This window comes from Dendrobates tinctorius, unplaced genomic scaffold (genome assembly GCF_039654945.1).
Source record: "Dendrobates tinctorius isolate UK_male_01 unplaced genomic scaffold, ASM3965494v1 ptg000060l, whole genome shotgun sequence".
NCBI classification, from domain to species: Eukaryota; Metazoa; Chordata; class Amphibia; order Anura; family Dendrobatidae; genus Dendrobates; species Dendrobates tinctorius.
The window spans coordinates 8,524,720-8,549,469 of NW_027361728.1; the positions used below are offsets into that span (position 1 = coordinate 8,524,720).

At 42.3% G+C, this 24,750-nt stretch overlaps 1 protein-coding gene across 1 annotated transcript in view; it reads right to left on the reverse strand.

Moving 5' to 3' along the window:
- LOC141092487 (probable cation-transporting ATPase 13A5) overlaps window positions 1-24,750 on the reverse strand; it is a 93,703-nt gene that overhangs the window by 63,216 nt on the left and 5,737 nt on the right. The window contains exons 2-8 of the mRNA XM_073578660.1: window positions 24,126-24,299; window positions 18,421-18,567; window positions 10,712-10,782; window positions 10,219-10,299; window positions 6,407-6,476; window positions 6,183-6,317; window positions 945-1,017 (exon numbers count right to left, since the gene is read on the reverse strand). Of these exons, the coding sequence (XP_073434761.1) occupies window positions 945-1,017; window positions 6,183-6,317; window positions 6,407-6,476; window positions 10,219-10,299; window positions 10,712-10,782; window positions 18,421-18,567; window positions 24,126-24,299 (751 nt within the window). The remainder of the gene's footprint in view (window positions 1-944; window positions 1,018-6,182; window positions 6,318-6,406; window positions 6,477-10,218; window positions 10,300-10,711; window positions 10,783-18,420; window positions 18,568-24,125; window positions 24,300-24,750) is intronic.

Consider the following 24,750-nt stretch of genomic DNA (forward strand, 5'->3'; position numbering starts at 1 on the left):
TGGGCCAGCTGCTGTGTTCCCCCCTGAAGACATCAATGCTACCTACTGTTGTCCCTGATATGTTTCCTTGTTATAGCAATTGTAATTCCCCTGTGGACTGCAGTAACAACTAATGGCCACAAGATGTCACTGTCTAGAATGTAGGTGATCTTTGGCCAGTAACACAACAGGCATAGAGTTAGTTGAGGGTTCACAGCCAGCCCAGTTTGGGAGAGGGAACTGAGTGTTAGTGGCAAGTGTGGGAAGTGACAGTCAGTCTGGGTGAGGGCAGCAGTGAGTAACGTAGAAGTACTGAGACTGCTAAGGACAGCGTGAGCCTAATACTCGAGGCAGTGGATTGCCACAAATACCCTTCCGTGTGATTCCTTCTAATGGCCTGGGGCAACCTCAAGATGGACGTCAGGGGCCAGAGGCACACTCAGCTTGTGAAACTACAGGGAAAAATTGACTCAGAGTACATGGGATGGCTGGTATTGCTAGAGGTGAGGAAGATTCGCTAGGGCTAGGAAAGAAAACAAGAGGGATATGCCACCTATACTGAGAACCAGGGCTGAAGTTGTATCCGGTACCTGTGGGAAAGATGACAACCCATTGGGCCTCATCCTTTGTATCTGCTTGTAAATACTGTACAGACTGCAATTCACAAAGTAAAAGATTGGTCCAGAAGTAAGCGGAAAGCACCACATAGTAACATAACATAGCAACATAGTTAGTAAGGCCGAAAAAAGACATTAGTCCATCCAGTTCAGGCTATAAAATTCTGTCAGAATAAATCCCCAGATCTACGTCCTTCTAAAGAACCTAACAATAACTGTTATTTAGCTGTACACCGTGATTGAGACACAATTTGTCTGTAAGATGCCAGAGTGAGTGGGGACCGAAGCTCAACCACAACTATCTCATTTGGGCATCTTACACATGTAAAATTTACCAAATAATCATACCTTCATTTCTCCGGCAAACATCCACCTTCATGTTATTATGAGCTTTGACCAAATTGTGAAGCTTACTAGATTGCTATTGAATAGAACATACAAATACGTGTCATGTTCAACCATAAGCATTCTTTACTGAAATTATTTATTTGTTAATATTTATTTATGTAGTGCCATCATATTCCATCGCACTGCACAGAGACTGTCATCATTCAGTGAGTCCTGAGCCAGCAGCGACACTGGCACTTGACACCCAGCGACGGAGAGGTGAGTATCTCATTTTTTCTATTTTATTTGCAGTGGCAGCATATGGGGGCATAATGTATGGAGCAGCATATGGGGGATAATCTATGGAGCAGCATATGGGGGCATAATCTATGGAGCAGCATAAGGGGGCATAATCTATGGGGCAGCATATGGGGGCATAATCTATGGAGCAGCATATGGGGGCATAATCTATGGAGCAGCATATGGGGGTATAATGTATGGAGCATCTTATGGGGGCAGCATATGGGGGCATAATATATGGAGCAGCATAAGGGGGCATAATCTATGGAGCAGCATATGGAGCAGCATATGGGGGCATAATCTATGGATCATCTTATGGGGGAAGCATATGGGGGCATAATCTATGGAGCAGCATATGGGGGCATAATCTATGGAGCAGCATATGGGGTATAATGTATGGAGCATCTTATGGGGGCAGCATATGGGGGCATAATATATGGAGCAGCATATGAAGGCATAATCTATGGAGCAGCATATGGGGGTATAATGCATGGAGCATCTTATGGGGGCAGCATATGGGGCATAATAAATGGAGCAGCATATGGGGGCATAATCCATGGAGCAGCATATGGGAGCAGCATATGGGGGCATAATCTATGGATCATCTTATGGGGGCAGCATATGGGGGCATAATCTATGGAGCATCTTATGGGGGCAGCATATGGGGGCATAATCTATGGAGCATCTTATGGGGCATAATCTATGGAGCATTTTATGGGGCCATAACCTTTATGGAGCAGCATATGGGGCATATTATTCTATGGAGCCTCTTATGGGACCATTATTAACCTTTGTGCAGCATGGGGTGTATTTTGTATGGAGCATCTTATGGGGCCCATCATGAACTGTATGGAGCATTATATGGTGCTCCTGATTCAATATGGCTATTCAAAAACATTTATCCTACTGATGTCTCAATTAATTTTACTTTTATTTGTATCTATTTTTATTTTTGAAATTTTCCAGTAGCTGCTGCATTTTCCACCCTAGGCTTATACTCAAGTCAATAAGTTTTCCCTGCTTTTTGTGGCAAAACTAAGGGGGTCAGCTTATAATCAGGTCGGCTTATATACGGTAATTTTTTTCAATCTCAAATACGGTGGCCAAATTTCAGAGCAGCAGTTAAACTATTATCTAGTATTTGGGTAGCGGAAGACCCTTTGCAAGTTTAAAGGGGTTCCCTAAAACTGTAATAATATGGCCCCATCACATAATTCAAATGGCAGTCACTCCTAGTCATGTGTGAGGACATGCTGCTCTATGAGGTTGCACCGCTCCCAAAACAGGATCTGAGAATTTTTAATTGCAAACACACACCGGAGCTGCTGGATAAGTGTGTGACAGGAGAAGAAATATACCTTCTCCTTGGCTGACTGATTAAGCACAAATCATTTTCTTCATCAACTACAGTATTCCCTGCTCAGTCAGCTGAGAAGAAAACACAGCTTTGGCAAAAATTAAGAGATCACTGCAAAATTTTTGATTTGTCTGATTTTTCTCTTTATAGGTATATTTTTGAGTAAAATGTAAATTACTCTTTTATTCTCTAAACTACTGACAACATGTCTCCGAATTTCCAAGCACTAAATTTTGCATTTATTTTCCGAGAATGAGAAATGGTCAAAATAACAAAAAAATGAAGTGCTTGCAGACCTCAAATAATGCTGAAAAAACAAGTTCATAATCACTTAGAAACAACAATACTAATGTTTTAGCTCTGAAAGAGTTTATAAATCAATATTTTGTGGAATAACTATGATTTGATTTTTAATCACAGCTTTCATGCGTCTTGGCATGCTTTGCACCAGTCTTTCACACTGCTTTTGGGTGACCTTATGGTGACCTTATGCCACTCCTGGTACAAAAAATTAAGCAGTTCTTCTTTGTTTGATGGCTTGTGACTATCCATCTTCCTCTTTATTACATTCCAGAGGTTTTCAATCGGGTTCAGGTCTGGCCATGACATGGATTTGATGTGGTGGTCCTTCATCCACACATTGATTGACCTAGCTGTGTGGCATGGTGCATTATCTTGCTGGAAAAACCAATCCTCAGAGTTTGGGAACATTGCCTGAGCAGAAGGAAGCAACTCTTTTTCCAGGATAACCTTGTATGCGGCTTGATTCATTCGTCCTTCATAAAGATTAACCTGCCCAATTTCAGTCTTGCTGAAGCATCCCCAGATCGTTACTGATCCTCCACCAAATTTCACAGTGGGTGCAAGTCACTGTGGCTTGTACGCCTGTCCAGGTCTCCGTCTAACCATTAGATGACCAGGTGTTGGGCAAAGCTGAAAATTACACTCATCAGAGAAGATTACCTTACTCAAGTCCTCTATGGTCCAATCCTTATGGTCTTTGGCAAACTTCAGCCTGGCTATCCTTTGTTTCTCATTGATAAAGGGCTTTTTTCTAGCTTTACATAACCTGAGCACTGCCTCTAGGGGCCTGTTACGAACTGTTCTTGCCATGCACTTTACCCCAGCTGCCATTTGCCATTCCTTTTGCAGGTCACTGGATGTCATCCTGCGGTTGCTGAGTGACATCCGAATAAGATGATGGTCATCCCGGTCAGTGGAGAGTCGTTTTCGACCTCTGCCGGTCTGTAGCTTTGTTTTCCCCAATGTCTGCTGCTTGACCTTGTTGTAATGGACTGCTATCTTAGAAATTTATCTTAGACTTTTCTTTTCAACTCCTTTGGCATAGTTAAAAGTTATTTTTTCATTCCTATTATTTTTGGGATATTACTAGCACTTGTTTTGCCATCCAGCTTGTCCTATTGCAAGAGGATTATGAAGACCACAGCATTGTTTTTTATACTTTCCTTCGTTAAATAAGATTTGGTTCAGGTGATCACCTAATCAGAAGCACATTAACCACTTTCTGCCATCGGACAGAATAGTACGTCTGATGGCAGCACCCCCACTTTGATGTGGGCTCCGGCGGTGAGCCCACATCAAAGCAAGGACATGTCAGCTGTTTTGAACAGCTGACATGTGCCCGCAATAGGCGCAGGTGGAATTGCGATCCACCCATGCCTATTAACTAGTTAAATGCCACTGTCAAACTCTGACAGCGGCATTTAACAAGCGCTCTGGCCATCTGGCCGGAAATGTGCTCACCGCTCATCGGTGCGTCGGCATAACAAACAGAAACCTCTATGGTTGTTGATGCCGGATTGCTATGCACGCCACCCTGTGGCCGGCGTTCATAGCAATGCAGTAATTCTACTGCATGCAGGCGATCTGAGCATCGCCTGTATGTAGCAGAGGCGATCAAGCTATGGCAGCTTCTCTTCTCCCATGGAGGCTATTGAAGCATGCCAAAAGTAAAAAAAAAATAGTTTTAAAAATATAAAAAAAATAAAAAATATAAAAGTATAAATCACCCCTCTTTCGCCCCATTCAAAATAACACAATAAAAAAAAATCACACATACACATATTAGGCATCACCACGTTCAGAATCGCCCGATCTATCAATAACAAAAAGGACTAACCTGATCACTAAATGGCGTAGCGATAGAAAAAAATAGAAAACGACAGAATTAAGTTTTTTTGGTCACCGCAACATTGCATTAAAATGCAATAACAGGCGATCAAAAAAACGTATCTGCACAAAGGTGGTATCATTAAAAGCGTCAGCTCGGCACACAAAAAATAAGCCCTCACCCAACCCGAGATCACGAAAAATGGAGACGCTATGGGTTTTGGAAAATGGCGCAATTTTTTTTTTTGCAAACTTTGGAATTTTTTTTCACCATTTAGATAAAAAAGAACCTAGACATGTTTGGTGTCTATAATCTTAATGGCAAGTCAGTTTTAGCATTTAGTGAACCTAGCAAAAAAGCCAAACAAAAAACAAGTGTGGGATTGCACTTTTTCTGCAATTTCATCGCACTTGGAATTTTTTTTCTTGTTTTCGAGTACATGCCATGCTAAAATCAATGGTGTCGTTCAAAAGCACAACTCGTCCCACCAAAAATAAGCCCTCACATGGCCATATTGACGGAAGAATAAAAACGTTATGGCTCTGGGAAGAAGGGGAGCAAAAAACGAAAAAGCAAAACCGAAAAAAGCTCCGGTCATTAAGGGGTTAAGTAGAATGAGGTGTACTCTGGTTGGAATTCAAATGACACTGGAATTTAATGGCTGTCAGACCTGTAGAGAGGCTGATTTTTATAAAACTGTGCAGTGGTCTCTTAATTTTTGCCAGAGCTGTATATTTCATCTCCTGTCATACATTTCTGGGGCAGCTCTGGTATGTGTGTTTATGATAAACCTCCGGTTAGTTGAGATACAGTCTTCAAGAGACGTGTTTCTTCTGATTGCAGCACATCCTAAGGGTATGTTTCCACTTGGCCTCCTTGCAGCGCTTTGGACACAGCGGAAACCCCGCTCCGCCAAAAGCGCCGCCCCCTTCTGTACGCGCGGTGATTCCGGATGTGCTCATTGAACACATCCAGAATCGCTGCATTGTATACATAGAGTAGGCTATTTACCTTGCGGAGACCTAAACAGATATGCTGCGGTCTAAAATACCACATGTCAGGAAATTCAGGGCCACTTGATGCATGTGTGCATGCATAGTGGAGACGGGATTTCATAAAATCCCCTCTACTATGCTGTAACATCTGGACGCTGCGGATTGAACGCTGCGGCTGTACGCAGCGTTCAACCTGCAGCTAATCCGGATGTAAATGGAAACATGCCCTAACATGTTACTAAGATGGGCTGCCATTTGAATTATGTGATGGGGGGCATTTTATTAAATTCCTAAAAAAAACCTTGAAGGAGAACATAAAATTTATCTCTGCTGCTCTGTCCAATTAGTTAACTGCAAAGCTATCACTGAACATGTACAGTAAGCTATATCTGCAGTTTGTATTGTTTCTATGGCCTCTTTCATTAAAAAGAAAAATGTTGCTGCTAATCCAATAAGAAATAACTTGTACTTTATACCTGTCGTAGTTCCATGAGAGATAAGGTGATTGTGCAAATACACAAAAGGAGGATAGCAATAGCATAGCCCAAGTACCCTTCAGCCAGCCACAAGACCACAGTAAAGAACTGGTACACATAGAAGAGATTTAACACCTGCGTATAACAGAAATAATAACATTAGTTCCCTCATTAACTTCTCCAAAACTTCAGTCCATCATAGAATACAAAGGATGTATACCTACTTTATTAATTAATAATTTCCAAAGAGGAGCCACTTCAACTTCAATAGTGTTATGTCCGCATACAAGTCTCCTATAAGAAACAAGGTGATTTTTTTCTTATATCTAATTTTTAAATCGAATTAACTTATTCTTTTTCTTGTCTAATGTGGAGAGGATTTGATACATGCTAAGCAGAATTAGAGTCTGAAAAAGCACAAGTGGCCAGTGTCAAAATTGCAAGATTTCACATTTTTATTTTTAATAATGATTGTAACATAGAAAAAGAACCAACTAAAAAAAATACATTTAAGAGAAAAATTAATTTAAACAATAGGTCATTTTGTGATTACAAACTTCTTTTCATTAGAACAACAAATGTACATGATGCCTGCTGGGTGTTGGGTGATTGACTCGTTAAATGTCCAATCCAATGTGCAGCAAAGATTTGATTTTGGTCCCTGTAAGGGCTTGCTCACACTGGCAAGTAGCCAGCGTATAACTCGCATGACTGTGATGTTTCAACAGATATCTTTCTCTCCTATGCTGTACCATGGAGCATTGCCGACTAGAGTTTGTTTTCTCATGCCGAGTCGACATGACAAAAAAAATTGCTGCATGCTATGAATAGCAGTGTATATCGAACAAAGCGTAGTAATACAAGTCTATGGGTACGTGCAAAACATCAGACTGCACTCAGATGTCATCTGAATGCAGTCCGATATGCGATGACTCACAGAAATTAAGTTATCCATCTTCTCCACACCCGTGCTACAATTCTCCCATGCAAGAGAATAGGATCACAGTAAAATGATACTTGGCTCACTCACATGACAGCTGATTTCCCCCACACATGACAGCTGATAAAGTGATTTATTCAGCTGTCATGTGCCTTTAATAGCAGCCGGTTTAGGCCCGATCTAGCTGTCAACCAGTTAAATCCAGCTGTCAATCTCTGACAGCAGGATTTATCATGCGCAAGCTGGAAATGAGTCACAAATCCCGTCCATCGGTGCTCCTGTCATATGACAGATTTTGCTAGTTGAAATTTTCACAGCACAATCAGTAACAATCCCAAAAAGATGGAAAAATTGGAAGCATTTAAAGAGACTCAGGCTACTTTCACACTTGCGTTTTTTGCGCTGTGCTGCGTGCGCAGTGCAAACCCGCATAAAAAACGCATCATGCGTTTTTAATGAGTTTTCTTGTTTTTTGCGCATGTTTTTACCTAAAAATGCATGCGTTTTTAAACGCTGACGTGCGCATGACCATTCGCACATCAGCACTCCCATAGACTTTAATGTGTTTTTGGGTGAATTCCGTGCGCATTGCGTGCGCATGCGTTTTTTTTAAAAAGGTCGAGCACACAAAAAATGCAACAGGTTACATTTTGTGCGCCTGGGCGCATACTACAAAAAATGCGCACCCATGTTAAATATAGGGGAAAAAATGCATGCGCATGTTTGCGCAAAAATGCAGCGCACAAAAAAGCAAGTGTGAAACCAGTCTAAGGTGGATGAAAGCAGAACTTAATCACTTGTTAAAAAGGAAAAATTGAATGTATATTAAATGGAAAGGGGGTATATCTAAATAAGAATATAATGCTGTCTGCAGGGAACGCAGGGCAAGCACTAGAAGTTCTAAAGCCAGTAATGAAGTGAGGCTTGCAAGGGATACCAAAAGCAATAAAAAAAGATATTCGGGGTATGTCAAAGAGAAGTCAAAGATGCTATAGGATTTTTACAAGAAGAAAAGGGTGTAGCGGTAAAAAGTTACGTTGAGAAGGCCAAACTTTTAAATTCCTATTTTGCATCTGTGTTCTCTAAGAAAGCAGTTGTAGCATCAATAGATCTTCATGGTGCTATCTAAGGAATAAAAGATTCCACACATCTATCACAGAGAGACCGTGAGGGATCACTTAGCTAATTTAAATTAAATTAAATCTTCTGGTCCAGATGAAGTACATCCTATGGTACTGAAAGAGTGAGTTAGCAGAGGAAATTGTAGAACCACTAGCCAGAATCTTTTAAAAATCCTGGAGAACAGGGGAAGTCCTAGAAGCTTGGAGAAGGGCAAATGTTGTCCCTATCTTCAAAAATGGAAAGAAGATGGAGCCAGGAAATTACAGGCCAGTGAGCCTTACTTCTATACCAGGAAATATATTTGAACAAATTATTAAACAGCATGTATTTGGATAAGAATACTGTAATTAACCAGAGCCAGCATGGGTTTTAAGCAAACAAATCATGCCAAACTAATCTAATTTCCTTCTATGATGGAATCACTGACTGGGTGGATCAGGGAAATGTGGTAGATATAGTATATCTTGACTTCAGCAAATCATTTGATAAAGTATCTCTTACTAGCCTAAAGGTACTGTCACACTTAGCGATGCACCAGCGATCCCGACAACGATATGGATCGCTGGTGCATCGCTAAGTGGTCACTAGTGAGCTGCCACACAGGCAGATCTCACCAGCGACATAGCAGCGGTCGGGGGTCTCTACTTACCTGTGAGGTGATCCTGACGTCCTCCCGCCCGCGTCCACGCGTCGCTTGTCGGCACCACAAAAAGCTGACGACGATCAGCGATAATCAGCAGGGAGCCGGTCAGAGGTAAGTATCACACATAGTGATATCGCTAGCAATATCGCTGCTGCGTCGCAAGACCAGTAACGTTACAGCGATATTGCTAGCGATATCGCTTAGTGTGACAGGGCCTTTATTGAAAAAATGACCAAGTATGGGAAGAGGATTTCAAGTGGAGTACCACGAGGCGCTTTCCTGGGCCCAGTTTTGTTCAACATTTTTATAAATGATATAGATATTGGAACTGAAGGTAAACTAATAAAATTTACAGGCACTAGATCTGGGAATGTTTATCTTGCAAAATAGAAAGCTAAGAGGAGACTTAATAGCGGTCTACAAATATATGAAGGGAGGATTCACAGTGTAGAGGGATCATCCTTATTCTCATTTGCACCTGGAAACACGAGAGGCAATGAAACTGAAAGGGAGAAGATACAGATTAGAAATTAGAAAAAACTTTTTGACAGAGAGGGTGATCAATGAGTGGAACAGATTGCAACGAGAGGTGAGGAGTTCTTCACTGGACATCTTCAAACAGGCTGGACAGACATCTATTTGAGATTGTTTAGTGCATCCTGTATGGAGCAGGGGGTTGGACATGATGACCCTGGAGGTCCCTTCCAACTCTAACATTCTATGAATCTATGATAGTAAAAAAAAGGTTTAAAAAATATGAAAAAAAAGCACAAAAGTAACCCCCTCCATTTGCCCCATTGAAAAAAAAAAGTGTTATGAAAAAAAATACAAATATTAGGTATCACTGCTTTAAGGAATGTCTGATCTATCAAAATATAATGTAAATTACGGTACTCAGATCAGAAAACGGTGTAAGGAGAAAAAAACACCAGAATTTTTTTGGGTCGCCGCAACATTGCAATAAAATACAATGACAGGTGATCAAAACATTGCATCTACCCCAATATGGTATCAATAAAAACATAATCTCGGGTCACTAAAAATAAGCTCTTGCCCCACCCTAGATTCTGAAAAAACAATTGTGGAATTCTACTTTTTTTGCAATTTCACCGCACTTGGAATGTTTCATGTTTTCCAGCACATGATATGGTAAAATCTATGGTGCCATTCAAAAGTACAACTTGTCCCACAAAAAACAAGCCCTCATGGCTATATTGACAGAAAATAAAAAATTATGGCTTTTGGTAGAAGGAGAGGACAAAACAAAAATGGAAAAAAACAACGGAAAATGGCCATGGCGTGAAGGGGTTAAGCATTAAAATTCTTTTTACCTGATAACTTGCTCTTCTGTTTTCAGACCCAATCCATACTTTGAATGTATGCTATGACAAGAGTGCTCATCTTCTAAGGTTCTGAAATTACAAGAACAATTGTATGCAATGGACACACAAGTGGATTATACATAGACCGTGCATTTTGTTAGTTAAGTATAAAATTCATTATGTTCTTATGATAATTACTGTGTTATGCATTTGCTCTTTTCACATACAAAAATAAGAAAAGTTAAAAGATATATTTATCCAAGGACTGCCTAAATTTAGAGAATGTAAGATATGTCCAAATCTATAATGTGTAGAGATTCTTTTATTTTAATATCTCAAAATTGGCTGACATGTATGGAGAGTTAAATGACAGAAAATAAAAACATAATTGCAAAGTGATAAAGTATTCTATGATAAACATTTTAAAAAACCAATAGATTTAGAAATTGTCTATTAAACCATAATGTACAGTTGTATGTCTTCGGCACATAGTCACACATACCCAATTTTCTCAAATTTCTTTTTGCAGTGATCCCAGACATATCGAATTTTCTGTACCCGAATGAACTTTACCTGCAATAAGAATTAAAATGCTGAAAAGCTAGCATAAACCAAATACAGTATGAAACTGTTCAAACCAATTCAGTGCTCTGCCTTTCCTCATTGTATGACACATGGCAGGATAAATTATGCACTGTCATGGGTTGTACAGCAGAGGATCACAGCGTGTATTTGCATCTTCTTGTTTACATGGCTGCTACTAGAAGGGATCATGTGCTCCGTTCTTGGACTAAATAGAGACAGATATCAGGGGGCTGGCAACTAAAGGTACTGTCACACTTAAGGGGGTTTTACACGTCGCTAGCGATATCGCTATGTGTGATACTTACCTCCGACCGGCTACCCCGCTGTCCATCGCTGATCGCGCGAGAATGTCCGGCTCCATTTCTCGTCGTCGGCTTCCTGCTGAGGCTTTCTGCTGTGATGACGAGCGACGCGTGGAGGCGGGCGGGAGGACGTCAGGATCGCTGTGTGTGAAAGGTGAGTATCGTGCGCTGCGCCGCTGCTGCATCGCTGTGAGGTCTGCCTGTGTCACAGCTCACTAGCGATCATTTAGCGATGCACCAGCGATCCTGACCGGGTCGGATCGCTGGTGCATCGCTAAATGTAAAAGGGCCTTTAGCGATGTACCAGCGATCCCGACCAGCGATATGACGCGGTCAGGATCGCTGGTGCATCGCTAAGTGGACGCTAGTGAGCTGCCACACAGGCAGATCTCACCAGCGACATCGCAGGGGTCGGGGATCATTACTTACCTGTCAAACGAGGAGATGAAGACGTCCTCCCGCCCGCGTCCACGCGTCGCTCGTCGTCACAGCAGGAAGCCCAGCAGGAAGCTGACGACGAGAAATGATCCAGGACGTTCTCGCGCGATCAGCGATAACCAGCGGGGAAGCGGTCGGAGGTAAGTATCACATGTAGCGATATCGCTAGCAATATCGCTATAACGTCACAAAAACCAGTGACGTTATAGCAATATTGCTAGTGATATCGCTTAGTGTGACAGGCCCTTAAGAACAGCCTGCCACAGTGCATGGCCCCTGCTATTATCAGGCAACGCACAGAGGGGAGCTGCACATGGATGTGTGATGCAATATTATGGGGGTTCCCTTACGTGGTCCTTCAGTCTGATTTTGTGGTATGTTGTCCTAAGGGCTTGAGGTATGTTTTTGTCATGAGGATTGTCTTGCACCAATGTAATATTGCAACTTTGCACTCTGCACTTTGAAAAAATGTTTTTCTTTTTGTATGCACTTTTCTGCCACTATGATATAGGTATATGGTGCTTCACATACTCTGCAAAACATATATGAGGAGCTATAAGGAAGGCTGCAGTAAGATATACTGTATAGTGTAATCATTAATAGGATGTCATTTTTTCCTATTCCACTATATGGCAGTATAACAATAAAACTATATATGACCAGCCTATGTAAATTTTTTCTTTTGATTTTCTTATAAAACCAATTGTGAAAATGTATGACTGCCGTTTTTTTCCTTCTATCTATAAGAAAACATTTTCTGCGTGGGTGAAATAAAATATATACTATATATAGTTCCTTATCCCTAGAAAATGAGGACAGCTTTATGAGAAAATCTATTATTTTTTAAGAAAAATTTTTTTATATACCTCTCTTTATTTGAATGTGCCATGTTTTGTCCAATCATGTACTACCTCATAATTTACCGGTACATGTTTTATTAATTATCAATTTGTTTAATAATGATTTATGCATTTTATTAAAAGTTCTCCAGTGTTTTTTGATAGGATGATATTCTTTAGTACTTAGTAGAGCACCCTTTGGCTGATATGACCTACTGATACATAGCCAGACTACAACTTCTGGCAGTAATCTAAATTTTTTCCTTATGGACAATGGTTTAAAGCTCACTAATATTTTTGGTTTATCAATGGATCGATCCAAAAAAATTAAAGAAACGCTATGGCATTCTTTTTATTGCCCCTTTGTTAGCTATCAGTAATCTATATTTAGTTTGTGCATTAAAATACTTACCAGTCACTGTGTCTGCTGCCATTTCCAGCGTTGCACCAGTCCTCTCTTTTATCATGTAACGTCTCGTTCTATCTGGCTGGCCACAAAGAAGGTGCTTTGTGAGCTGGCAGGTCACAATGTCGGTTATATGGTGCAGGAGAGGACATGAGTGTCCAGGAAACACCAGAAGACAGGTAAGTATTTTAATTGTCTTGATATTCGTTTTTTTTGCTCAGTGTTCATGGAGATTATGAAGTTCTATGAACTTGGAATTCATAAAACTGTATTATGGCCATTTCCAGTACTACTGAATCTTATTTATACCTTAGTTAGGGCCGGGGTACTGATTTTAGTAATATATGTCTGATGAATAGATGTAAATGACAAAGTTAAAATTTGTCAAGCTTACACCTTTGTGGCATAGTATAATTCTCCTAGGAGCGTATTTCTCCGAGTTTACAATATAATGTCCTTATCTATAATATAGTGCTGGGAGCGTCACTCTGTCCCAAACCTTTATAGACGACCCCATACATACATACTTACCTGACCGCGAGGAGCGTTGCCGCGGCGCTTCTCTTCTCGCCAGAGACCGGGGCAGGAGTTCGTTGTTGGAATCGTGCATGCGCATAGCGCTATCCAGCGCCATTTTACTGAAGACACATTTGCAGTGTGTCTTCAGCAACATGGCACCGGACAGCACGATATGGGCATGCGCATACTCCGGTGACACACTCCTCCCCCGGCCTCCGGCAGAACTGGACAGCGCTGGAGCAAAGGGAAGAAAGGTAAGTATAAATGTTTTTTTTGTATGCGTGCAGTTTAATAGAGGTGAGGGGGATCATACATATCAGGATAGGGGAATGAGGGGTAGCATGCATACCAGGATTGGGGGTGAGAGGACCATGCATACCAGGAAAGGGGGGTGAGAGGACCATGCATACCAGGAAAGGGGGGTGAGAGGACCATGAATACCAGGAAATGGGGGTGAGAGGACCATGCATATCAGGATAGGAGGGTGAGAGTGGATAGGAGGGTGAGAGGACCATGCATACCACGATAGGGGGGTGAGAGGACCATGCATACCAGGATGGGGGGGTGAGAGGACCATGCATATCAGGATTGTGGGGTGATGGGACCATGCATACCAGGATAGGGGGGTGAGGAGTACCATGTGTACCAGGATTGGGGATGAGGGGACCATACATACCAGGATTGGGGGGTGAGGGGGTACCATACATCCTATGAAAGGGATGAGGGAGGACCATGCATACAAGGATTGGGGGGGTGAGTGGTAGCTTGCATACCAGGATAGGGGGTGAGAGGACCATGCATACCAGGATAGGGGGTTGAGAGGGCCATGCATACCAGGATAGGGGGTGGGAGGACCATGCATACCAGGATGGGGGGTGAGGGGACCATGGATATCAGGATTGGGGGTGAGAGGACCATGCATACCAGGATAGGGGGTGAGGGGAACATGCATACCAGGATTGGGGGGTGAGGGGGTTCCATACATCCTACGATAGGGATGAGGGGGGACCGTGCATACCAGGATTGGAGGATGAGGGGACCATGCATAACAGGATTAGGGTGTGAGGGGACCATGCATACCAGGATTGGGGGTGAGGGGACCATCCATACCAGGATTGGGGGCTCAGGGGACCATGCATACCAGGATTGGGGGGTGAGGGACCATGCATTCCAGGATCGGGGGTGAGGGAACTATGCATACCAGGATTGTGGGGTGAGGGGACCATACATACCAGGATAGGGATGAGGGGGTACCATGCATACCAGGATAGGGATGAGGGGGGACCATGCATACCAGGATTGGGGGGTGAGGGGACCATGCATACCAGAATAGGGGGGTGAGGGGACCATGCATACCAGGATGAGGAATGGGGTGCCATGTATACCAGGACTGGGGGGAGGTGAGGGGACCATACATAACAGAACAGAGATGGGGGGCCATGCATACCATTATAGGGATGAAGGGGTGCCATGCATACCAGGATATGAGGGGGGCAGCACATATCAGGATGGGATACCATATACCAATAAAAATGCCCACCACCTGGGCGTAGAACGGGTTCATAGCTAGTTCATTTATAATTGGCTAACCTGGTAAACAATAATATAGACTTGAATTCGTCTTGTAAGACTATTGCATGTGCCAAGTTGATGAGGTCAATGAATCTGGCATTTGTGCAGCTTCCTGTTCTCTTTTCAAGCCAAGATTTCACATCTTAATATATTTTCCTGGCATATATTTATTTCTGATGTGTTATACTATTTGTCAGCCCTACTATTATCAGAGAGTAATTATGGCAAAAAAATTAACATGGCTGGGTATTATATATGCCTATATGAAGATAGATTCATAAATGATTTACATATCACTTAGTACACAGTCCTTAATTATGAAGGAATGCAAAGAATTCACCTGTCTGACAGATTGAAAATCTTCATGTATAAGGGATAGCTAAAACTTGCTAAAAGGGAACATCATTCACTGTTTTTTCACTTAAGCATAGACATTTACAAAATAATAGTGTTTTCAAATCAGAGATTTAAAGGGCTGCCTCTAATGATAAAAAATTATCTGTCTTTTTTTTCCAGAAACAGTGATATCACTGGTGTACCTATTGCAGTCACAGTAAGTGCAACTCTGACCATTCCCAAAAGAGGTGACCATAAATACTCTTGACTGCATCTACTGTATGTCCACAGGATGCATATCCAGTTAAAAACTACAGTCCAGTTAAAATATTCGGTCCTTTAAGAAGAAGCACCCAAAGTAAAGTGCCCAAGGATCTGCATACCATGCGCATACCCTGGCAGGAGCTGAAGAAGGAGGAGGAGGAAGTGTGGCAAGGGGGCCTCGGCAGTGAGCTAGTCAGCGTTCCTGCTAGGGGTGGGGAGAAACATGCAGGGACACCAGCACTACACAGATCATCATACAAACCCTGAAGGGAGTCTATGATACTCTACCTTTGGGCCGCAAGTCCCGTATTGATGAGTCACTTTGCACACGTATCACACTGACCACTTTGGAGCTCGGCCCCAATCCCTTTTGTACTGTACATCTAAACTGGGAGCTATAGCTCACACAAAAGTTACTCTTCTGCTGTTTGATTGTCTCTGTCAGCCCTGGCCCTGCTCACTCAGCTCAGATCTCCCAGCTCTGGATCTGATTACGCAGTTCCTCACTCGGGTCTGGTTACTCAGGTCCTCACTTGTAATGTTTGCTGTATTGCACATCTGACCTGCCACAGGTCCAAATGCCAACTCCTCCAGTTCACTGCCCTCCTGAGCTTTTTATAATTACTAACTGCTCCACAGCTTTCACCTGACCTGGTGTTTCCTCCAATCTCTTCCCTTAGGGAATATGCACTTCACTCTTCAGTTCATATTAATGTAATTCTCTCTACTTTCTCTTTCCATATCATCTTTGATCTGCAGATGGCGGTGCTCACTTGCAGAAACTCAAGGAATTAAAGGGAACCTGTCTACTGTGTATAGCCACCGCCTTTCAGGGCTTATCTACAGCATTCTGCACAGGCGTACTTCTCTGCCCTGTTGAGGGCAGAGCAGATTCCTGCAGTGCGCAGGCACTTGTTCTCTCTGACCTTTCCCGGTGCCTGCACACTGCAGAACTTTGCTCTGCCCTCAACAGAGCAGAGAAGTACGTGAACTGAGAGGATTCAAAAGTTGGCAGTGTCACGCTCGCGCCTTGGCTGATTGGCACGAGCCAGGGGGTTGTGGCCCTACTGTGCCACAAACCAGACTACCCTGGAAGGGGCGTGACTACGACAGCTACCTTGGTCTTTGCTGGAGCCTCTGATGGTAAGGTCAGGCTTGTGCAGCAGGTAGCTGCCGGGTGCCACTCCAGGGTGGTGTCTTGGCTGTGGCTGCTGATCCCACTTGGGGACAAGTCACTTGGACAGGTGTGACTGACAGGCAGGCTGAGACACAGGGCAAGCAGGTATGGCTGAGACACAGGGCAAGCAGGCACAGCTGAGACACAGGGCAAGCAGGCACAGCTGAGACACAGGGCAAGCAGGCACGGCTGAGACACAGGGTAGGCTGGTACAGACGAGACACAGAGCAGGCTGGCACGACTTGAGACAGAGGGCAGGGCAGGCGGGCACGGCTTGAGACACAGGGCAGGCGGGCACGGCTTGAGACACAGGGCAGGCAGGTGTGTATGAAGGAGCAGGTAGGGACCTGTTCACACAGCAGGAACGGGTACTGATACAGGCAGGAAGGAGTGGAATATGAAGGAACAGGTTTGGACCTGATCACACAGCGGGTACAGGTACGGATATAGGTAGGAGCCGCAGGAGTGCGGAGTAGGCGGAGCCGCAGGAGTGTGGAGTAGGCAGAGCCACAGGAGTGTGGAGAGAAGCTGCAGAAAGAGGTTCTGCAGTGGCAGCAGTAGCTGAGCAAAGCTGAACCACAAGGTCTGTGGAGAGAAGCTGCAGCAAGAAGTTCTGCAGCAGCAGAGAAGACAGAGCTGCAAGGCTGCAGAAGCACAGACAGCTGCAAGCCTGCAGAGGCACAGACAGAGCTGCAAGGGTGCAGATGCACAGACAGAGCTGCAAGGGTGCAGATGCACAGACAGGAAGGACACAAGGAAAGACACAGCAGGGAAGGAAGCCAAAGACAAGGAGGCAGGGGTAGGACAGAGTTCAGACAAGGTACAGGGACAAAGACTCAAGGACCAGGATATTCAGCCTTCTGGCAGGCGGGCAAGGTACTAGGCAAGACAAGGAGTATTCCTCCAGAGAAGGAGGAGAAACACAGGAGAGGACCTGGCAGGCTCAGTAGCAAGATGCTAACTGAGTTTAGACATTGCACAGGCAAGGGGTAGTGGGTGTGGCGGCCCTATATAGTAAAGGGCTCCAGGTGATTGGTCGGGGACAGATTAGACCGGTGCACCCTGACTGCATAAGAAGTAGAGAGTTTAGGCGCCGCCCCCTATACACACAGTCAGGAAACATGAAGAGCAAGCAGGAAAACAAGAGGCATAGCGCATGGAGCTGGCAGCAGACAGAAATCACCGCATGACCTGGAGCAGTGAGTAAGTTGGTGTGCGGGGATGGGAGGCCATGAAGTGATGCCAGCAGGGTTGTTACATGCAGTAATACGGAGTGACTGCAGACTTTTCATTTTAGGCCAGACAACCTTTTAAGAAAATTCTAGATATTAGATGACTGTCAGCTGAATTATGCCATCTCAGCTGACTCTCCAATACATAGGAGCGCTCGTTTGACCAAGCGTCCTTGTGTTGTCTGAGAAATCTGCTGATAGACATCTCTGGGAGAACAATTTGATCAGTCCAAAATCAGACATGCCGGATGAACGTCCCCAAACGATAAGACGGCTGATGGCCTCATACGTGTAACACTGTCAATATCAGTGGTTCTGCCAACAGTAGTCTAATGTGTAAGAAGGTCTTTAGTCTCAGTGGTTTGGGGTTTCATAGTCAAGGCACAGAGGTAAAAGTGTAGTCATTGCTGACTATAAATTAACCAAATCTGAGTTATGGAGGTCGCCAGCGCTCTTGCTTGCTAGCATACTAACATATACATTTTTTCTTAGTTTATATCTGAAAATGTCAGCTTTTATGTCCTATAGATAAATTGCTTACTTTGACATCTGGCTTCCTAATTGCTCTATTCACTATGGAGTTTTCATCAGACATGACAGAGCATTGGGAGTCACGTAAAAGTGCATCTTTAAAAGTGTCCAGGATAATCCAACGCACTTTCTTTCTAGTGTATTTTTTTCTTTCATCCTACATTAAATAAAAGAAGTTGTGATACAGTATTCTCATTACAAATTTCATGAACAAAATAAAGCAACACTCTAATAATAAGTATGCATAGTACATGTACCGGTATATATATATGAATATATATGTATATACTGTATATATATATATACATACAGTATATACAGTATTTACAGCTCTGGCAAAAATTAAGAGACCACTACACAGTTTTATACAAAATCAGCTTCTCTACATGTCTGACAGCTATTCCATTCCAGTGTCCGTTGAATTCAAATCAGAGTACACCTCATTCTACTTAATGTGCTTCTGATTAGGTGATCACCTGAACCAAATCTTATTTAACGAAAGAAAATTTAAAAAACACTGCTGTGGTCTTCACAATCCTCTTGCAATAGGACAAGCTGGATGGCAAAACAAGTGCTAGTGGTAGTAATTTCCCAAAAGTAATAGGAATAAAAAAAATAACTTTTAACCATGCCAAAGGAGTTGAAAAGAAAAGTCTTGAGTGAGGAAAAGGGCTCAATTCTGGTTTTACTAGAAGAGAGATACAGTGAGCGTCATGTTGCATCCTTCCTTAAAATTTTCAGTCCAATACAACAACGTCAAGCAGCAGACATTGGGGACAACAAAGCTGCAGACTGGCAGAGGGCGAAAGTGACTCTCCACTGACCTGGATGACCGTCATCTTATTCGAATGTCACTCAGCAACCGCAGGATGACATCGAGTGACCTACAAAAGGAATGGCAAATGGCAGCTGGGGTGAAGTGCACAGCAAGAACAGTTTGTAACAGGCTCCTAGAGGCAGGGCTCAAGTCATGTAAAGCTAGAAAAAAGCCTTTCATCAATGAGAAGCAAAGGAGAGACAGACTGAAGTTTGCCAAAGACCATAAGGATTGGTCCATAGAGGACTGGAGTAAGGTAATCTTCTCTGACGAGTTTAATTTTCAGTTTTGCCCAACACCTGGTCATCTAATGGTTAGACAGAGACCTGGAGAGGCATACAAGCCACAGTGTCTTGCACCCACTGTGAAATTTGGTGGAGGATCGGTGATGATCTAGGGATGCTTTAGCAAGGTTGGAATTGGACAGGATAATCTTTGGGAAGGACAATGAATCAAGCCACATACATGGTTATCCTGGAAAAATTTGATTCCTTCTGCCCAGGCAATGTTCCCCAACTCTGAGGACTGTTTTTTCCAGCAGGGCAAAGTGTCATTCCACACAACTAGGTCAATCAACGTGTGGATGAAGAACCACCACATCAAAACCCTGTCAAGGCCAGCTCAATCTCCAGACCTGAACCCCATTGAAAACCTCTGGAATGTAATTAAGAAGAAGATGGATAGTCTCAAGCCATCAAAAAAAAAGGAACTGCTTAAATTTTTCTCCAGAAGTAGTGTGAAAGACTGGTGTCAAGCATTCCAAGACGCGTGAAAGCGGTGATTAAAAATCATGGTTATTCCACAAAATATTGATTTCTGAATTCTTCCTGAGCTAAAACATTAGTATTGTTGCTTCTGAATGATTATGAACTTGTTTTCTTTGCATTATTTGAGATCTGAAAGCACTGCCTTTTTTGTTATTTTGAGCCATTTCTCATTTTCAGAAAATAATTAAAAAATTTATTGCTTGGAAATTCAGAGACATGTTGTCAGTAGTTTATAAAATAAAAGAAGAATTTACATTTTACTCAAAAATATACCTATAAAGACAGAAATCAGACAAACCGAAAATTTTACAGTGTTCTCTTAATTTGTGCCAGAGCTATACATATATATAAATAATATATATGTAAAATTAATTAAAATTTGGCAGCATTACCAAAAGAAACCGGGTGCAATAAAACTTGTAAAGGTGAGGTCCAAATCTCCAAAATAGAAAATCAGAAAAAAATAGGCTGCACTCCAAAAATTAAAGTGAAAAACCGTGGCTTTACTGATCCGCTAATGGATCAGTAAAGCCACGGCTTTTCACTTTAATTTTTGGATTTTTGGGGTGCTGCCTGTTGTTTTCTGATTTTCTATTTTGGAGATTTGGACCTCACCTTTACAAGTTTTATTTTATTTTATTTAATTGTATATGTGTGTGTATCTATATGTATGTATAGATTAATTAAGCAAATACTACAGCACAAAATTATGTGCACATGTCCAGTATTTGGTGAGTTTTTTACCTCAGTATATTTAAGCCAAAACTGGGAGAGGAACAATCAGAGGAAAAGTATAATAGAAACACGTCACCACTTCTGTATTTATCACCCACTCCTGGATTTGGCTTTCAAATACTGAGGTAAAATACTGACCAAATCAATCAAATAGATGAAACATTAAAATCAGTTTGACATGTTGTAACAAGTTCATAAAGGTTTCACAATAAGGTTCCAGCAACCAGAGAAGGAGGGCAAAGACCTCATGAGATTGTTTAGAGTAAGGGAGAAGTCAAATGGGTTTGTGTTGTATTGTGTCCATCAGAAGAATTACAAAGTTGGTGGAGTGGACCTCCCTGGGTACGTTGTGTGTTGTGAGCCATGACAAATAAAAATAAACGCTGTGGTGCAAATTGACACACTGAACTTCATAAGGAAAGAACGAGTTCATATGCATTAAAGAGAATATGAGAAAGTCGTGCGATCCATTGAAACTTTACAAATATTGCACCTCCGTCTTGGAAATAAATAACAGTTCATTTGTTTTAAGGAGCTCTTCTGTTTTGTCAGTGTCTTGTTGGGGAGCCAGGAGTGCTAAATGCTAAAACTAACCTGCCATTATGATTCTCCAGGTCATTGCAAATTTGCCTGTGCCAAACATGTATAGGTTCTTTTGATATTTAAATGGTGAAAGAAATCCAAAGACATATTGCAGAGAATAATATAATAAATGACAACCAGCAAGGATTCATGAAAGATACTTTGTATCTAACCAACATGTTGAGTTCCTATGAGGAGGTAAGTGCAAATCTGAATGTTAGTAATGCCACTGCTGTGATTTATCTGGACTTTGCAAAGGCATTTAATACTGTTCCACATAACAGCCTTATACCGAAGCTACAGAGGCAAGGATTGAGGAAACTGATGGGTAAGGAATTGGCTAAATGACAGGAAACAAAGAGTTGTCACAAATAATACGTTCTCTAAATGGGATATAGTCAGTAGTGGGGACCGTAGGGATCTGTGCTAGGACCAATTCTTTTTAACCTCTTTATTAATGACCTTGCTGATGGGATTGAGCGCAAAGTGTCAGTCTTTGATGATGACACCAATCTACAGTGCTGTGCAAATTAATTGGGACAAAGCATTTTTTTAAATAAAATCGTAAGTTGGTTACCAGTCAGTGATTCAAACCAGTTTTAACTGCTTTGAACAGGTGTAAGTGCCTAAGGCTGTGGGCCCATGTAAGCATTTTTTAAGCGTTTTTCGGGGTCAAACTGCTTCACAAATGCTTAAAATAAGCATCCCATTCATTTTAATGCATTTTTCCCTTTTTGTGCCAAGTGATGCGTTTTTTTCGGCATAGGGAACACTTAGGCTAGTTTCACACTTGCTTTTTTTTGCAGCGCGTTTTTCCCGCAAAAAAACGCATTGAAAAAACGCATACATAAGCATACAACTGCTGCGTTTTTTTCAAGCATTTTTATGAGCATGCATGAAAAAAACGCAGCGTTTTTATGCGTTTGTATGCGTTTTTAGCGCGTTTTTACCGCGTTTGCGTTTTTTTCCAACATTTTTAGGTGGCCCCTCACACTACCCAAACCATGACTTTACTAACCCTAACCCTGACCCTAACCCTAACCCTAACCCTGACCCTAACCCTTAACCAAATCATACTTAACCCTAACCCAAACCCTAAACCCTAACTAACCCTAACCCTAACCCTAACCCTGACCCTAACCCTAACCCTAACCCTAACCCTGACCCTAACCCTAACCCTAACCCTGACCCTAACCCTTAACAAAACCATACTTAACCCTAACCCTGACCCTAACCCTAACCCTAACCCTAACCCTAATCCTGACCCTAACCCTGACCCTAACCCTAACCCTAACCCTGACCCTAACCCTTAACAAAACCATACTTAACCCTAATCCTGACCCTAACCCTGACCCTAATCCTTAACAAAACCATACTTAACCCTAATCCTGACCCTAACCCTGACCCTAACCCTAACCCTAGCCCTAACCCTGACCCTAACCCTAACCCTAGCCCTAACCCTGACCCTAACCCTTAACAAAACCATACTTAACCCTAATCCTGACCCTAACCCTGACCCTAATCCTTAACAAAACCATACTTAACCCTAATCCTGACCCTAACCCTGACCCTAACCCTAACCCTAACCCTAACCCTGACCCTAACCCTAACCCTAACCCTAACCCTGACCCTAACCTTTAACAAAACCATACTTAACCCTAATCCTGACCCTAACCATGACCCTAATCCTTAACAAAACCATACTTAACCCTAACCCTGACCCTAACCCTAACCCTAACCCTGACCCTGACCATAACCCTAACCCTAAACCCCCTTAACTAACCCTAACTCTAACCCAAACCCCTAAATTCCATGGTTTAAAAAAAAAAACGCATATGCAAAAAAACGCATACATGAGCATGCCAGTGCGCACATATGCGCATCCATAGGCTATAATGGCCATTTTTAGCGCAAAACGTGCGCATATGTGCGCATGCGCTTTTTTGCAGGGCCAAAAAATGCAACATGCTGCGTCTGGAAAATCCAATCGCACACCCCAAAAAAACGCAGCGCATGAAAATCGCATACATGCGCTGACCAGTGCGCAGGTATGCGCACCCATGTTAAATATAGGGGAAAAAACGCATGCGCAGGTGTGCATTTTTTTCCAGCGCTAAAAAACGCAAATGTGAAACCAGCCTTAGCGGTTAAAAACGCAGCATGTTCATTACGGTAATTTTGTGGAAAAGTCCGCATTTTTAGCTATTTCCTATGAGTCCAGAAGATGCGTGGAAAAAATGCATCAAAAGCGCGTGTTTTTTAGCAAAAAAACAAGCGGAAAACGCGCAAAAAATGCGCGTTTTCTGGGAAGGAGTCCGTTTCTGAAGCAGAAATTTTCTGCATACATGGGCACATAGCCTTAGAGTCTTCTCCCTGTATTTATCATTCCACTCTTTAACTACTGATCAAGCTATGCAATATGATGATTGCAATATATTAAGAGGATAAACATTTTGATGGGAGTAGCGCTTCCTTAAAAAGATTTTGATTCTTACACCCAGGGTCTACATTTTTCAGCTATAAAAAAGCATTAAAAAGCTACATTTGAACTTAGTCTTAAGTTGTGAAAATAATAGAACACTTATTTAAATTTTTTCATTTAAAAAAAATAGATAAATAATTAACAGAAAGATAAGCTGGTTTATGTTACTGGAGCTACCAAAAGGAAGGGGTTAAGAGTTTCAAACCAAGACTAGAGTGACCAGATCTGAGATTGAATTAAATTCCGCAATGCCCTCCTAGTTTCATAAATGAGGTAATAACATTGGCCTTTTATTCTTAAATGTGACACACAAAGGAAAAGCAGATACTTACAGTTGATCTTAGTAAAACCACATTGGCTTTTTCCAAGCTGGAAGGGACACAGTTGGCCCAGACACTCCATTCAGGCTTCCAATAAAAGAGGAGCAGAAGAATCCCACCAGATATACAATAGCCAATCACACATAGAATAATCCATGGTGCGCTTATTCTATAGCCAAAGATTTCCTATGGACAAAATCAACATATAGCTCATTAAGTATTGTAAATCAGGCATTGAAAACAGATCTGTGAGATGCAAGTTATTTGTGTTATCTAATCTATTGGGTTGTTGTTTATTTTGCGGGGTGTAAGATGTTTTAAGAGGTTAGGAATTTTATCTTAATTTTACAAATGTGTTGTGGACATGTTTTTGTGGCACGTACTATAGTTTCTCCTCCTTGAGGCCTGCTTTTCAGTACAACCTTCCTCACAGATTGCACATTTCTCAGGTCCTCAAAATGGCATTTCACAAGGGACCATGTGTTTAAACTTTTCTATCAGCCTTCTCCAATTGCAAACAGCTTTCTTACATTCAGCTTTTTCCAGCTGTAGAAGACTAAAGGTACTGTCACACTTAGCGATGCACCAGCGATCCCGACCAGCGATATGACGCTGTCAGGATCGCTGGTACATCGCT